Below are 17,887 nucleotides of genomic sequence, written 5' to 3' on the forward strand. Positions count from 1 at the left end.
TCTGTTTACCGTTTGTCATTCATTCCTTTGAAGGTGGAACAGGCGCTACGTCCTACAGCCAATCACAGTGGCCGAGGGGCGGGGCTAGCAGTAGTGCGCTCCTCTCAGGTGACACCCATAAAAATATAATGACATCTGGGAATCTTGGGATGTCACTTTGAGTCGTTGAGAGACACCGACATTAGTGTTTTGATGCACGTTCCATCTTATTTCTTGTTGTTATTATTATTTGGCTACGCACGAGAAACCACATAGGCTACAATGGCTTTGTCAGGGGTCAGGACTTCATACCACAGGATATTGAACCGAATTGAGCTTGTATTGCCTGCAAAAATGCGACCTTTTTACAACCACCAAGCAGGTTAGTAATGTGCTAATTAGCCCAAATTGGGCCCATTTTCATACATTCTGGTGTTTTTTTACTGGCAATTTAAAGAGTTCCAGCTATTAGTTTTATCAGTGTGAGTGAATTTTTGTATGTATTTGTTTATTTTAGCCTATTTCCCAAAATAGAGAGGCCACACTAGGTCAGGTTGAAAGTGCTTATAAAAGTTCAATATGTGATTTCACATTGAGAAACCAACTCAGTTCTATGGACTTTGAATTTGCCTCTGTTTAAGCTACCATGCAGAGCCCTGCACAATGACCCAGCTTTTCCCCTGCTTAACCTGTAATTCTCATTCACCCACAACAGGCCCACTATATTTGTGGACTAAACTATTTGCACATCTCTTGCAAATAATCATATGTCATTTGGGCTGTAATCTAGCCCAGGTCTTCAACGTTTTCAGGCCAAGGACCCCTTAGCTGAGAGAGAGGTGAAGCAGGGACCCCCCACTACATATTGTATACAATTGTGTTGCAGATTAGAAGATTACTACTAAGATTACTAGATAGATTACTTAGACAGCTTAAGACTGGTTTGACAGCACTGTCATCACGTTGTTGGAGTAATGTGTATTTTCAGACATTTAACCACTTGAACTGTCAAATACTTTGCAAACCTCTTTGCAAACCTTTGCTATTTTCAGCTAATGTTCCACTCAGAATAGGGATGCGTGGTTAATGTAAAAAACATGATCCTATCACACAAAGATTTGGCGGCCTCCCTCTAGTAACTCTGAGGACCCCCTAGGGGTCCTGGACCCCCTGTTGAAGACCCCTGCTTTAGATAATGTTTTGTCATCCTTTTCCTGCATAATATTCTGGTTGCCAAGTCATTTATTCATCCATTTATATTTTCTATAGCCTATTCTGTTTTATATTCTGTATATATTTTTGGAAGATAGTTAGTTGTCGTCAGTAACCCAGAGAAAATGCAATTCCAAATTATTGTGTAATTCTTTTACACCAATGTCTGTGTATTCTGTTGCTGTTGCTGTTCTTTTGCACACATTGGACATTGGACATTATTAGCACAGTCTGGTGGAGTCTGCCACACTCCAGCAATTCGCTGCACATATTTGCATGTGCACATGTGACGATCGTGTGACAAATAAAACCTCTTGAATCTTGGGGTAGTGAAATGGCCCTTGGCCAAGACAACTTAAGTCAGTGGTTTTCAAACTGGGGACCACCAGGGGTCCTTGAGAAGGTTCCAAAAGGTCCCTGGCAAAATGAGTTAACATGGCATCAAAATCAGTAACCATTTTTATCCTTACATACATGGGCCATTTGAAAATATCAGATCCACAATGTTAAATAAATTATTAAAGTGAAATAAGTATGGATCTATAAATCCATAATTAAAACTAGACCAGGTCAACCTGGTTGTGCCAGACCCCCTGTCTGTCATCATCATTTATGACATCATGCCTTTTGTAGGCATGTCATCATCATGTCATCATCATATATACCCTTTATATAGAAAACCCGGACAGACCGACATTTGCTTATGTAGGCCTACCCATTTCATGGGTCTGGCAATAAGACAAAGAGACCAAAGGACTATATCTTAGATTGCTGTATTTGAGAGGAGTCAGACAGAGGAGACAAACAGTGAGCTACCATAGCGGCAGCTTGATAATTCTCTCTCTCCTCCAAGATGGAGGAGAACAGTATATAAAGAGTACAGTTTATGACAGTAAGAATCGTGGGACTCATGGATTGGTTCCCAGATCATAACAAGGAAGTCAGTGACATTATAACAGTAGAAGTCGTGGGACTCATTGATTTGTTCCCAGATCATAACAAGGAAGTCAGTGAGTGGTAATTTTCCACTAGTGACATACAGTATATCATGATTTCGTAATCAGGGCAACCAAAGTTACTACACACACACACACACACACACACACACACACACACACACACACACACACACACACACACACACACACAGACAGTATGTTGCTGTGAAGAGGTGAGTGGGCCGAACTCTAGATGTGAGTGGCCCGAAGGGCCGCCAACTTCTTGTAAGATACAGGCTCTCGGCTAGCTAGGCTCTCGCTGCGCGCCCGTCACTGCTGAAGCAAACTGTAACCTGATACTTTGATGACGAAAATTGCGTAGGAGACACTCTGGGGAAAGATTTGCATAGCAAACCCACACATTACTTTTCTACAAAGTGTACATCGTGCGAATACAATAGCTTCAGGAGAAGCTGATAGGAACATTGGGGTAAAAATGCGCGATTTTTGTGCAAAAGGTGGAGTCTTTAGATGCAGTGTAAATGTGATTCTATCGCGGAGTTGCCTAAAAGTAATCGAAAAATAATCGCTGTCAATTAGTTGTAGGGATATATTATATGGTCATATGATCCTCATACACAAATCATGAATTATGTATCATAATTCTTATCTTATCACACAAGCTCGTAACATTGCATCCGGTGCGTTGTGAGCTTGTAGATTGGCTGTTTAAAATAAATAAATAAATGTGTCTATGACACAAATCTTGTTGTAGGGGGTCCCTGGCACAGCATATTTTCAGATAGGAGTCTGTGGCCACTGACCAAGTAACCCAAAAATCTACATTTAGGTTATTTTAAATGAAATCAGTTTTATAGGAGTTGCAAATATTGAGTCTAAAGACACCCTTTGTGTATCATTCCAATCCATCTATATTAGGGGTCTTCAACAGGGGGTCCGGGATCCTCAGAGTTACTAGAGGGGGGCCGCCAAATCTTTGTGTGATAGGATCATGTTTTTTACATTAACCACTTGAACCCGGGCATCCCTATTCTGAGTGGAACATTAGCCAAAAAATAGCAGACCTAGCGCGAGGCGTTGTAAGGGGACCACCCCTTGTAGAGGGAAGAAGAGCTATTATTTGACATTTCAAGTGGTTAAATATCTGAAAATACACATTACTCCAACATGATGACAGTGCTGTCATACAAGTCTACGCTGTCTAAGATTAATCTGCAACACAATGTCATACATTATGTAGAGGGGGTCCCTGCTTCATATCTCTCTCAGCTAAGGGGTCCTTGGCCTGAAAAGACCCCTCCTGTAGTAAGAAACATCTTTGTTTACAACAGTTGCAGAGAGAACTGTGTGTTGTAAATGAGGGTTAAGCCTAATTTTATCTTTGTCTGACCAAAATACTGTAACTTTTCAATTAAATAAAAAAGAAAAAATCATATTTGTTGATTTCGTTGATATTTTCATTGAGTAAGCATGCTCTACGATTAATTCTAAAACAGGCTTTGCAGGCATAGTTGCTAACACAATCTTGTACTATTGGCCACAGAGCAGCTCAAATGGAACAGTTTTGTGGTCAGCAGCACTATGCTCAAGGTCACTGAGATAGTAGGCTACATTATCAAATCCTGTGTAATGTAACCAAATGGACCCATAACCATTTGGTTCCATTTGTACATGGACCCATAACCATTTGGTTCCATTTGTACATTCTCAGAGTTTCAAATTGATAATTTAATACTGAGGATTTAACAGCATGTTTGATGCTTCAGGGAGCCCTTGGATGTGTTCAAATTGGTACATCCATTTGAGAGTAAATAGATTGTGTAGGGTAAACATTTACATGGGGTGTAATTACTGTTACATGTGTCAGTTTATCATGCATTTGAAGAATGTGCTATCAGCCTTGTGCAATAGGCCAAGTTATCTTTTGCTTTGTACCTATAGGTCCAAAGACAGTGTTCTTCTGGGCTCCTATATTCAAATGGGTAAGGGACAATTATTTTATGTACACATTTTTGGTGCCAGACTATACTTCACGCCTTCCTTTTATCACCTATATGTTGTTAGATGCTAGTTTTATGCTATGCAAATGTATGTTGGTCACTTGTTATGTACAGTATTTTATTTGTAGACATATTCAGTTTACTTGTCCACAAATACTAAGAATTGTATAGCATTTTATTTAAAAAGATGTTAGGTCTGATGCTTACCTAATTGCTCAGCTGGATACTTGCTCTGATACTAATTCCTCACTGCTATGTGTTTGTTCAGTAACAGGTGCATAACTGTATCTCCAGCTCTTTAGTAGACAGAAAATATATGTTAGGGCAGGTTACCAATTTTATATAATGTATAGCTTTATTTCTTTTTATTATTATTTTTTTCCCCCACCAAAAAAACTATCAAAACATATCACTTAAAGCACCTATAGTTCATCTATGTGGCCATTTTAACCTGTCATTTGTAGACTAGGCTTCATCTTACTCTGGAGAACTTAAGAGTGTATATGTATGTTAAATGACTGCAATGTAAAGTGTGCACGCGCGCGCGCACACACACACACACACACACACACACACACACACACACACACACACACACACACACACACACACACACACACACACACACACACACACACACACACACACACACACACACACAGTCTCACAATCTCTCTCTCCTCTCTGTCTCTCTCTAGGGTTTGGTTGTAGCAGGTATTTCTGACTTTACCCGGCCCGCTGAGAAACTTAGTACGTCTCAGTCTGCTGTTCTCATGACAACAGGTACATAAATGTTTTATGTTTGTGTGTGCGTGTGTGTGTGTGTGTGTGTGTGTGTGTATGTGTGTGTGTGTGCGCATGTCAAAAGAAAAATCCCTCACAAAAACTCAATGGTGCACCAACTTACAATATCAAACAGCTTGTTTTCAAATGCTTCAGCACAGTTGCAGCTATATAGAACTTACGCTTTAACATAATTTAGTGTACGTCAAATAGCAAAAATAGCCATTTTCTTCACCTAATGTTCACCTATTTGTGCCAAATGTTGATCTATTTTTGCCAAATGTTTGCTGTCTAAGCATTCAGCAGACCTGGTGGTAAAAGCACAGACCTTTAGCCTTGAAGTCTGCAGAGGGACCCTGACCAAAGGTCTCAGGCCCACAGGAGATTTATGAGGTCTATACATTAACCGAGTGTAGCTTTAAATGGCAATGGCACCAGGGTTTTAGACAGTTTTAGTCAGAATTACTAAGTTATGTCTTTTGAATGATTTCCCAAATTGCCTACTGTATACCGAGGCCCTGTACAGTAAAAGACTTGCAGATGCATGTATTTTATTGTGGTAAAGACAGGAGATGGATTTGTCATGTCATTGTGCATGAATGAGTACATTATTATGTTTGTCTGAGGGTATGAATATACAGTATGCATGGGGCGCTCGCTGGCCTAGCGGTCCAGGAGCATACCACATACGGTAGGCACTGATGCCTAGCAGGTACGAATCCAGTTCCTGATGACCTTTGCTTTATCACTCCCCATCTCTCTCCACATTTCCAGTCAGTCTACTGTCCAACCATAAAAGACATAAAAGCCCCAAAACACTCGGGTCTCCCTTCAAACTTCTACCGCAAAGGAGAGCATTTTTATTATTATAATTGCGACCCCGGCACATCTTGTCCACGTATCCGTGTATCTCTGAAGGTCACGCCTGACACTTGGCTCCCCTGACACATCACTGTGACATCACAGGTGATATCACAGGTTGACATCACCTATGTAAAAGTCCATACATGGGTATTCCCCAGAATCCCTCTTGTGCCCATATATGAATATGAAGATCCCTGATGTCATCGATATGCCAGTATCACTGGCCAGATGGCCAAGACCTGGCCCATATCTGTGTGGCTGGTTCAGAACGGGATCTCCATTCTCCATGTATGAGCATAAAAGGGATCGTATGTTGTGATGTCATGGGAACCACTCTAACAGAATCCCCCTTATGCCCATGGAGATCCCTGATATCATCAATATTAAGCCCATATCTAACAGGACTTCATATGGGAATGCCCATATATGGAGGAAGACAGCCCATATCTGTGTGGCTGGTTCAGACAGGGATCTCCATGTATGGGCATAAAAGGGATGTACCATATACAGTACATGGATCTCCATATGGGTACCAGGGGTCTCCATTTTTGGGTAACTGGTCCGATATACATTACTGGCCAGATGGCCAAGAATTGGTGCGACTTAGGGCGAGGTCGCATGTCGCCCTGAGGCGGCGCCTTACTATTATTTATTATCAGGCTTCTGGACTTCAGAGCTACTCTGCTTCTCCTTCTCTTTGTGTATGTGCATGCTCTGCCCCCATCTCTCCTACCAGCATCCATCACCTTGGCTTGTTTACAGACACAGCATTAAGTGACATGATGAATGTCCATTTGGAAAAGAACAACCTTTGTTTTAATTTGCCTCGAGTAATGTGCAAAACCATGGGTGTCATAACCGTGCCAACAATATGCAAGCTTTATTCACATTCCAAAATCTGGCCCCATTCCGTTTCCTCTGAGTCATCCATGTGCATACGTCAAATTTTGTGACAGATGTTTATTTCATAATTATATTTTGATTTCATAATTATATTTTTTGATTTTTCTCTTTTTCCTTTTCCTATTCCTATTCCGTAGGTGCCATTTGGTCTCGATATTGTCTGGTCATCACTCCCAGAGTCTGGAACTTGTTTGCAGTAAACCTATTCCTTGGTATCGCAGGTGCCACACAGCTCATTAGAATCTTTAGGTGAGCGGGATTTAATTTGATCAGTTCTGCAGGTGTGGTGGTGTAATAGCATGTAGCCTAATCACCAGTAAAGAATCTGATTGTTGATCTGAATAATTGTTCTTTAGAAGTGGTTCTCAAAGTGGTGTCTCAGAGTTATGAGGGTCCTTGAAATTAAGTTTGATAACTACCATTCTATAGTAGAATTTGGTCAACACCTTCCCAGTGGAGCTCCTCATTAAGTTTTTTATTCAATTCAGTTCAATTCAAACCTTTATTTATTATTTAAGAGACATTGAGGTTGGCCTTCTTTGCCGTGTCGTCAAGATAAATCACAGTTATACAACACAAGTTAAGAACAGTTGCACACATTTATGGGTTGGCCTGCAATCAAAGTTTTAAATTGACTGTTTGTAGGAGAACGGATCTTTATCTTATAAGCTGTAGGTCATTGGAAGCGGTTGGGGCACTAAAACTAAAACTGGGCCTGTTTTTCTTTACTCGGGCTGGGGGACCTTTAGCGTGAGCCAATCTTGTATGTTCCAGTGGTAGTGTCCCGTCAACTGCCTTAAAAATAAATAGGTACCATACATAACCATACCAATGTTGATTTCACCTGTCAAGGAAGGCCAACTCACTCTATTTAGCAAACACTATATTTAATATTTGTAGTAACACAACATGGAGAATAATTCATTATAATTCAATGCAACAAACCCTGAGGCAAATATATGAGTGGAATGTGGTTTATAGGGGGTGATATACAGTATGCAGAAGAATGTTTTCTGGTGAGATAACCCTATAACTGATACATGGTTTATTAAAGCTTTGAATAATTTGGGTTCAGAATCAATTATTTTATCAGATTCCCAATGTCAGGGTTGGTTGACCTTAAAGGGCCACTTCACCTCTGGGACAACCCAATCTTATTTTATTGTTGTTTGGGACACGAGCAACACAATCCTGAGTTATGTTTTGTGTTCAATCTGTTTCTTTTAGATATTTTAGTATTTCAGCATGTACTAGTGATGCATTTTGCATCATATGATGCAAAACGCATCACTGATGATGCAAAATGCATCACTAGTCATGCTGAAATACAACAAATATCTAAAAACACAGATTGAACACACAAAATTACTCAGGATTGTGTTGATCGTCAACAATAAAATAAGATTGGGTTGTCCCAGAGGTGAAGTCGCCCTTTAAGGATCATAAAAAACCTTAATCCATTACTATTGCAATTTATTTTGGGTCAAACCTCAGATTGACTGGCCTATTGATCACGTCAATTGTTAATGCTATTGTCTCCAACAAAAGTCTTGAGAAACACTTGACCATGTACAAGGCTGCTAGAAGAGGTCAATGACAGCTCCTTATCTGTCGTCATTTCGTGTTTGTTTTGGTTTCACGTTGGCACAATAGTCGAGCTTGTCACTCTCTCACGTGTTCCATCTTAAATGAGGTGAGAAGTCAAGTGTGGAGCGGGTGTTTTGCAGTGCAGATCTGGTGTTTTTGTTATGCTTATTGTGTTTTAATTCAGGGGTCTTCAACGTTTTCAGGCCAAGGACCCCTTAGTTGAGAGAGAGATGAAGCAGGGACCCCCTCAATCTGTTCATAGATATAGTTTCATTAATTTGGATTCATGTTAATGTGTGTTTTCAGATATTTAACCACTTGAACGGTCAAAACGTAATAAACTTGACCTTTCACTGTACTTAGTCTGCTCTTTTCCCCCCTCTCTTTGCCGAAAATAGCCGATCTACAAGCTCACAAAGTTCTCAGAATATGGACACTATAGGGTTCAAGTGGTTAATATAAGAAATTAAAAGCAATTTGAGGCATATATCATATTTCATAGCCTACATCATCATCATCATCATTATACATCCAATAAAAAGTGAGGCATCAAAGACACTAAGACAGTCTTAACCCAAAAAGCACTTTAGGCTATAGCCTAATCATCATTCAATCAATTGGGTGTCATAGTATTGAGTGTGTATATCCACAGACATAAAAAGGTAGACGCCTCTTCCGGCTCTCTGGTACCCGTCTCGCCTTGGTGGGCCTTTTTGATTGACAGGCTTGGAATTCTTCTGTGTCGTACAGACACGGAAGGTCGGTAGGCAAATCAGAGGCAGGTGGGGGCGGGTCTTTTCCTACGCAGCTAGCTCTAGTCCCGGAAAAGACGCGTTGTGATTGGCCAGTAGTTTTTTGAGTGGCAGCCTGCCCTCGACACTTCCTCTTTTGAGCCCACCAAGGCGAGACGGGTCGCTCCAATCAACTGCAGCGGGTGGACGAGGTATCTAGCTTTTTATATCTGTGTGTATATCCACTGCATTTCTCTCTGGGCCACTCTCTTTATATCACGCCCTCTGGTGGCCATCACGATTCTCTCAATCCCAGTGAATTTTAATGAGGAGGGTGAACCATGATTTGCTTCGGCCTAATACTTTGCTCTGATATTCTTTGTTTTAGGGGTGTTTTATGGGTTGTTTAGTTTGTCCTACGTATGCTAGACCACAGGGACATAGCAACATATAAATCACATGTGTTGATTTGCAGTTGATAAATTCACAAATAGGGATCCTTCCTCCAGTCTCAGTGTGGGGATGATTGAATGATTTCTTGTCTGATGTATTGTTGCAACAGGCACAGTTACCACATCTATACATTCCAGTTGTTGTCAGCCACATGGTCTTTTTTTGGACCATATTCCTGTACCTTTAAGCCTTGGCTAAGGCATAACAGTATTGATAACAGTCCCATCCCAAGGATATGATAACGCATGTATCAGGTGTCTCTTGAATGCAACAGTGTGAACACAGTCATTAGATGCATTAAAAGCTATAAATATCATTGTCTCAAAGTGTTGCATACTGTGACAAACTGGAGTGACTAATAATATTTTACTCAACTTTCTCAAAGTAATTTGTTCATTACTAAAGTACTATTATATTACTTTAGTAATTATTATTATAAAGTAATAACATAATGTGTTTCTTACTGTATGAACAGTAATGTGGTACCCCAATACTGTTTTGATTGATTGAAGACTATTAGAAGTTTGCATAGGAAAAGGCACAGTTTCATGACAGTACAGTTCACTGGTACAAGGTCAACTAAAAGGAGATCCTAGTAAGCTTTTCGGCTTATGGAAACCTTTTTGTATCTCATATAACATTGAATGACAGACGGATAGAACACAGAACTATGCAGTAGATATTGTCAGAAAAAAACAAAACAGTGCAAAAATATATATACAGTAGATATTTACAATGGAAGGGTCTGGGGGAGGGTAAGGCTGGGCTAGGTTTGTTTTTACCGGTTATGAGCGGCTGCAGCCTGTAATTTTTTCAGGGCGATTTTAAAGGATGTTAGGGATTTACACTCCTTTAAGGCCTTCGGTAAGGCGTTCCACATTTTGATGGTATAGCAGTAGAACGAGTTTGACCCTTTATCCTCCCTGCACTCTCAACTCAACTACAATCTTCTGCATGAGCAGTCTCCTGCATGAGCAATTTGGCCTACAGCTTCATCAAGCCATAATAATAAAAGGGTAAAGCAGTAACATATTTATTTAGAGAAGTACAATGAACAAAGACACACTACATCGTACAGCACCACATCTCTTCTTGTGCAAATTGAGCAATGTCATTCTCTGGCACAGGGGTGTTGCACCAAATCTGGGCCATGGGTACTTTAACTATTGATATAGGTAGATCTGCTATTTTTGAAAAATCGTGAAAATAGTCTTTGAATATTTCATATTCATATATTTCCTTCTAAGGTAAAAAAAAAAAAAAAAAAAAAGGTTTTATGTCAGTGTTGCTCAAACCTTTTCATGTGCCGAAGGACCCCAAAATTATATGTATTTGGCCCACGGACCCCCATCTCAAAATATTTAGTTCCAGGGACCCCCCAGAAGCAAGATTTTAGTTACAAACAAAAGATTTGCACACATTTTCACAACTTTAAAAAAATATCAGATCTACAAGCTCGCAGCGCGGCACTCGGTGCCACGCTGTGAGCTTTTATATCTGCTATTTTTCAATAGCTAAAGTATAAAATAATTAAGGCCCCTCACTCCACCTTGGGCCCTGGTAACTCATTCCCACCCCCCCTTATGACGCCCCTGTCTGTTACTGATGAAAGTGCAAAAGGTCAAGGGTTTCCCATCATTATATGACACATGTGGAAAGTCTGAGGTCAAGCCAGCTCAGTGCTGTTGGAATACAAATGAGTCTGGCTACTTTATAACCTGACCTGTTTTTATTATTATATTATATTATATTCGTCATACTTAAGGATATACTATTTTAAGGTCTAGTCACTCTATAACCATTTATTCATTTATATTTTCTACAAACACAACCACATTTTTTCACTGTTTTAAATTAACCTCAGACTGTCTGTGTCTGACTTGACTCAGGAATCTATTTCCTTGAACTCCGAGACACCTACAGTACAGGGTTGTTTGTTCCTGGTTGGACAAAGCCCTAACTTATTGTCTCGATTGAGCAAAATTGATGTAGACGCAGATGCATTCAAGTTCTTTGCTAACTTCAGCTTGGGATGAATACGAACATAATTGTCTCGTACATTTTTATTGCTTTGTTGCGTATATTCTTTTTTGTAAGATCGATGTAAAACCTTGCGTTTTAACCAGATAAAGCAGCACTATGTTACTTTCCTCTTCTAGCCCGGATTTGAACCTGGTTTCCTGCTTAAGTTCTGACATTTTTACCATTGACCTAATAGAGCCTGCCTGCTTGCTCAGGGGATACATTGAATCTTGACCATTTTTTGGTCAAAATTTGTGTCAGATCATGTGTCTAGGTGAGACATGACCTTTGACACAATCAATGTCTCTATAGAAGAGCAGGGAGACAAAATACAACCACCCTAATTATATAAGTTATATCGTATTAACATTACTCCACCATACAAATTGGACAAAACATTATATTCGTTCAAAAACATTACATAGTGAGGCTTTAAAGTAACCTTATCTTAACCTATACCCTACCTACTGGTATACTCTTTTTTTCTTTTTTTTCACTCCACACAATATCACCAAAAATAGCTGTTCTACAAGAGCTTGTAGATCTGCTATTTTCTGTGAATGTTCCCACCGGTATAGGGATGCTAGGGGTCAAGTGGTTAAACTTGTATTGACCCATTAAAACTGGGAAAGCAGTGTAATTTTAGATTGTTTTGCGTTTCTTATTCAAAAATAGCAGATGTACAAGCTTAAAGCGCATCGCTTCTTGCCGCACTATACGAGCTTGTACATCTGCAATTTTTATCTTTTAAATGTTTTGAAAACTCTTTGAAAGTTGCAGAAGCGTAACTTCTGATTTAGAAAGCGTTTTGTAGATTCAGCCTCAGATCTTAACGGGTCAACCGTTTGCATGCATGACTAACAGGAGCTAAAAGTGATCCCGTTCTGTTTGTAGGTACAACCAGGGATTAAAGAGTGGGGCGGTGCTGTCCAGTGTTGAGACGGACTGAACTTGATGCCATCATGTGAGTGTGGATATCCACCAACACCTCTGCACAGCATGATGACGCACAGCTGCGAACACACAGATCCCAGTCACTCTCTATGAGCAGGGGTCTTCAACGTTTTCAGGCCAATTAAGGACCCCTTAGTTGAGAGAGAGATGAAGCAGGGACCCCCACAACCTTTTCAGAGATTCCATAGGTTCATTGTTTGACAGCACAATCATCAGTGTATTTTGGATTCATGTCAATTTGTGTTTTCAGATATTTAACCACTTGAACTATCAATATTTCATAAACTTGACTTCTCTGTACTTAGGCTGCTCTTTTTCCTCTCTACACCAAACCGTTTTGCCGAAAATAGCCAATCTACAAGCTCACAATGCCTCGCAGCGCGAGGTATTGTGAGCTTGTAGATCTGCTATTTTTGGCTAAAGTTCTCAGAATATGGACTCTAGGGTTCAAGTAGTTAATATAAAAAAGGAGAAAAAAAGTTTCTATCGCACAAAGATTTGAGTACCCCCTAGGGGTCCCTGTTGAAGACCCCTGACATACAGTACATGCACATACATGCATAAATACCAAAGACCAATTTATATCTGTCATATGTCATATGACCTGTGCCACTTAGCTATTTTTGGCAAGTGATGCAGCCACATGTATCATGAAAACACATTTGAATAGAATATTTATTATGACCAGATTAAACAGTAAAGGGAACAGTAAAAAGATCAGTTAGGCTTTTTGTGTATCATAGGGTTCAGTACTAGGAAAGTAGTACAGTATTTGTGTGTGACTACACACTCTTGAATTAAGATAGAAAACCACACACATTTCTTCCTTTGTGTTGTTGTATTGGACAGTCAGTGGTACCGTTTATTTTCTAATACCCCTGATTGTTGAATAATAATAAAAGAATAGTATTATTATATAATAAATATTTGGATATTCTTTTGTGTTTTTATTCCAAAAACATTATGTCTTCCAATGTGTAGGTTTAAAGGGGGTTATCACCAGTCACCTGATGAAGAGTATGTGAATTTCAGAACAACAAAATTAACAGTTAATTTAAAGAGAAAATGTAGATTGAACATGGACTCATCATAAAAGCATGAATTAGATGATAAATTAACCGTACATGTTACTTACAGTACACTTGTTTTTGTACAAACTATATAATCTTGCATGACGTAAACTAAACTCTGCTCTACATGTGATACTGGTGTAGGGAGCTCCACATAGAAACAGTGGATAATTGTTATTTCTGCAGGTGAGCAATTATATTATCAAGTTCAAGTTCAACCTCACTCTTTTTTTTTAGTGCCATCTATCCACAAATTGTAATTACATTTTAAATATTATATATTTGTGTAATAAATATATGATGAAATGATGAATTACGTATTACATATTATTGTATGTAGTTAATATCAATTTCTTTGTCTCCAGGATAATAGCACTAAAACGCTTATAACTTACATTGCAACCAAACCAATGGTGCTCAAGTTACTACTTTTTTTTTTACCACTGGGTGGTGCTAAAGTACTGGGCTTTTTTTTCTTAGCCCTCAGATGAAACGATGTCACATCCAAGCTAATGAAGGTGCTTGTTCCTATTTTGTACCACCAGGAGGTGTTAGAGTATAATTCTTTCCTTAACCACAGATTAAATGCCATTGTGTATCTTTTTATAGCCAGGAGTAGAGCCAGCTCTCAATCAATAACAACCACATCATCATGAGCATCAGATAGAGAGAGACTGAAGAGATCAGAGGTGTTTTCATGTCATCCCAAAGTTTGTGCTGCAGTGAAGGGGGGGACATCATCATGACGTCATCATGACACACGGAGTTTTCAGTTTTCCTGCATTAGTGATGGTAGTGATGGTGAACACTGGTTTCCAAGGCAACAGAGCAGAGTACAGTCACAGAGGTATTCTTATGTTTCACATACACACACACACACTCCTGTGTGCAAGCACACGCGCATGCGCACACACACAGCTGTATTATGTAATACCTTCACGCCATGTTCACCTTGATACGCTTGCAGTTTTGCAGAGGAATACAATTTTACATAACCATCAAACTCAACATAGATCTAGATGCGGCACACATGCACTCACGTGCGCGTGCACGCACGCACGCGCGCACACACACACACACACACACACACACACATTTCGTTACACATTTCATAGCATAATTTCTCTACTCTCCTAACACTGCTGCTTCATTGTGTCTTATTGCCTATGTGCCTCAGCCTATCAGAATGGAATGCTTGTTACATTACATACCAAAATGATTAGTGCTTCTAAGTCATGTTTGAATGTAACAAGCTTTCTGATTACATTGGTAATAATAAGGCAGGATGAATCAGCAGCATTAGGAGAGTAGAGTTAGGCAGATGAAGGTAGATACAAAATTAAAACAAATAAACAATGACTTAAGCCAAGGGTCTTCAACAGGGGGTCCGGGACCCCTAGGGGGTCCTCAGAGTTACTACAGGGGGTCCTCCAAATCTTTGTGGGAAAAAAATCTCCCTTTTAGCCAGATTCTTAACCAGATTCTGAGAACTTTAGCCAAAAATAGCAGATTGTGTTCTACAAGCTCACAACGCCTCGCAGCACAACTTAAGGCACTGTGAGCTTGTAGATCGGCTATTTTCGGCAAAGAGGTTTGGTGTAGAGGGGAGAAGTATTGACAGTTCAAGTGGTTAAATATCTGAAAACACAAATTGACATGAATCGACACTGATGACTGTGCTGTCAAACAATGAAACGATATGGAATCTATTTACAGGTTGTGGGGGGTCCCTGCTTCATCTCTCAACTAAGGACCCCTTAGTTGAGGGAGATGAAGCAGGGAACTGAAAACATTGAAGACCCCTGACTTAAGCAAAATGAGTTTTCCAACATACTGATACAGGTGTGAACTGTGGTCTGTCTTGGACCAGATTATAGCTACCCTGCTGCTTATTCTGGAGCTTTTCTCACAGTCGCTCATTAATCACTTGCGGTGATAAATGGTGCGTGTGTGTGAGTGCGTGCCTGCGTATGTGTGTGTGAGTGCATGTGCATATGTGCGTGTGTGAGAGAAAGTGAGAGAGAGGGAGTGCAGAGCATGGTCTCCCACTGACCTTATGTACTCATTGCCTTTCCACCTGCTGGGTGAAAACACATACACACATACATCACTGTATGTATGGGGCGGCATAGCTCAGGGGTAGAGAAACCGTTATTAGAGCACGAAGGGTCGAATCCGGGCTCCCCCTGAGTTAATGTCGAAGGGTCCTTATGAGCAAGACTCTGAACCCCTAATTGCTCCCGGTGAGCAGGTTGGTGCCTTGCATGGTTTCCTCCGCCACCGGTGTATGAATGTGTGAATGTAATGCACAATCTATGTAAAGCGCCTTGGATAAAAGCGCTATATAAATGCACCATTTACCATGTGTGTGTGTGTGTGTGTGTGTGTGTGTGTGTGTGTGTGTGTGTGTGTGTGTGTGTGTGTGTGTGTGTGTGTGTGTGTGTGTGTGTGTGTGTGTGTGTGTGTGTGTGTGTGTGTGTGTGTGTGTGTGTGTGTGCGTGCGTATTTCTGCAACAACAAAAAAACAAAACTTGACTGCACCCTAAGGGCAGAATAGGTCAGAATAGGTAGGACAAAAGTACGGTGTGACACACGCACACGCTAAAGCTTTTATTTTTTATTTTACCGATTTTTACCATTTATGATTTTGACGCTGTATGTCCAATATTGGGACACCGGCTTGAAAGTGGTTAGAGGGTAAAAAACCCCTCCCCTTCATCTCTGATGTCAGCATATTATGGGCCCTGTCCCATTTCCTGTCCCTGCCACCCATGGCTGTCTCCCTGCTCCGGTTCCTGCCGAGGAGTCTCAATTACATGTTGGATCGCGGCCGAGGAAGAGATTGGCTGCCTGCGATGGCTCTGAAGGTGACTTTGGATTTACTGGCAGTGACGCGCCCTCCTCTCTCTCTCTCTCTCTCTGTGTGTGTGTGTGTGTGTGTGTGTGTGTGTGTGTGTGTGTGTGTGTGTGTGTGTGTGTGTGTGTGTGTGTGTGTGTGTGTGTGTGTGTGTGTGTGTGTGTGTGTGTGTGTGTGTGTGTGTGTGTGTGTGTGTGTGTGTGTGTCTGTGTGTGTGTGTGTGTGTGTGTGTGTGTGTGTGTGTGCGCGCGCGCGTGCGTGCGCATGTGCACGAGTGGACACATGCATGTGTCACCCTTGTGGCTAACCATGCATGTCATGGGCACTGTCAGGAATTTGCTATAAACAACATACAGTACTCTACTACAGTGAAGTCAGGAGTGCTGGGAAATATAACTAACCCTTCTAGACTCTCAGAATCAACACTCCAGGTTTGACTGTGGATGTCTCCAACAGGACACACAGTGGTTAATGCTGACAGCGTGGAAATCTGTGTGTGTGCGTGTGTGTGCGCGCGCGTGTGTGTGTGTGTGTGTGTGTGTGTGTGTGTGTGTTATTTTGTACTAAAGCACAATCATCTGATACCAAGAGTTTTTGTGTCACATACATGCAGACGCAGCACAAGCGAAGAGAAAGGACTTAGGACAATAGGAAACGGTACTATACAGTCCGACGGTACTGTCTGCAGCGTCTCCTATATCATTCTCACCTACACGCACGCACACATGCACGCACACATATGCTGTATGGACATCAACATTTTTTGGATGGTGTTTTTATGAATGCCTGTGTGTGTGTGTGCTCTTTTTAGCAATCTCAAGCTCACAACTGCAATGTGTTGAGAGCTTGCAATCTTGTCTAAATCAGGCATAACTCCAAACCTAAACCCTAACTCCCAAATGTCTAATCCTATAATACCCCCAATCTGAATATTTTCCTAATTGTAAGCCTAACAATACCAAATCTATTTTCTTTTACTATAAAATAACCATTGCTCTTGTGAGGATCAGGCCTCACACGCACGCACGCACGCACGCACGCACGCACGCACGCACACACACACACACACACACACACACACACACACAGCTCCACTCTCCCCTGTCCGATGTCTGCTAAGTCATACCTTGTGCTTTTGTTGCTTGGCAACAGGCTTGCATTGTTCGGACGCGTTGTCAGGCCATCGGGGAGTCTGCTATACATCCAACAAGGGACTTATTGAAACATAATAACTGTAATGACAGCTTGAGCTGAGTCCCTCTGCTTTCAAATGGCCATGTAGAGGCCCAATGAAAATCTGGGTCTGTCATGAAACAGTATAGGGTTTGTTTGTATGTAATGTAGTCTATCTTGTCGTCATTTATAGGTATGTATCAAGGTAAGGTAAGTACCAACTATAGCCTATGGTTACTACACAGGGGTTGGAAAGAGTACTAGAAGAATATCCTACAGAAGTGGAACTACTGTTACTGTCACTGAGGTCACTCAGGTCTTCTGACCAAAAGGTGACCAA

The 17,887-nt window shown here is 40.8% G+C and overlaps 1 protein-coding gene across 2 annotated transcripts; it reads left to right on the forward strand.

Annotated features, from left to right (window-relative positions):
- The first annotated feature begins 170 nt into the window (after window positions 1–170).
- On the forward strand, window positions 171–13,762 carry LOC308280386 (mitochondrial pyruvate carrier 2-like). Of its 2 annotated transcripts, XM_080720649.1 has the most exons (6): window positions 171–361; window positions 4,092–4,132; window positions 4,849–4,933; window positions 6,838–6,949; window positions 12,388–12,457; window positions 13,429–13,762. In XM_080720649.1, exons 1-5 carry the CDS (start codon window positions 262–264, stop codon window positions 12,440–12,442), a joined length of 393 nt encoding a protein of 130 aa, XP_080576775.1. In that variant the 5' UTR covers window positions 171–261; the 3' UTR covers window positions 12,443–12,457; window positions 13,429–13,762. The 2 variants fall into 2 exon arrangements, with proteins under 2 accessions (XP_080576775.1, XP_080576774.1); XM_080720648.1 differs by lacking the exon at window positions 13,429–13,762 and having other exon boundaries at window positions 12,388–13,378.
- The last annotated feature ends 4,125 nt before the right edge of the window (window positions 13,763–17,887 follow it).

The sequence above is a fragment of the Nannobrachium achirus genome, assembly GCF_963921795.1.
Source record: "Nannobrachium achirus genome assembly, chromosome: 24".
Classification (NCBI taxonomy): domain Eukaryota; kingdom Metazoa; phylum Chordata; class Actinopteri; order Myctophiformes; family Myctophidae; genus Nannobrachium; species Nannobrachium achirus.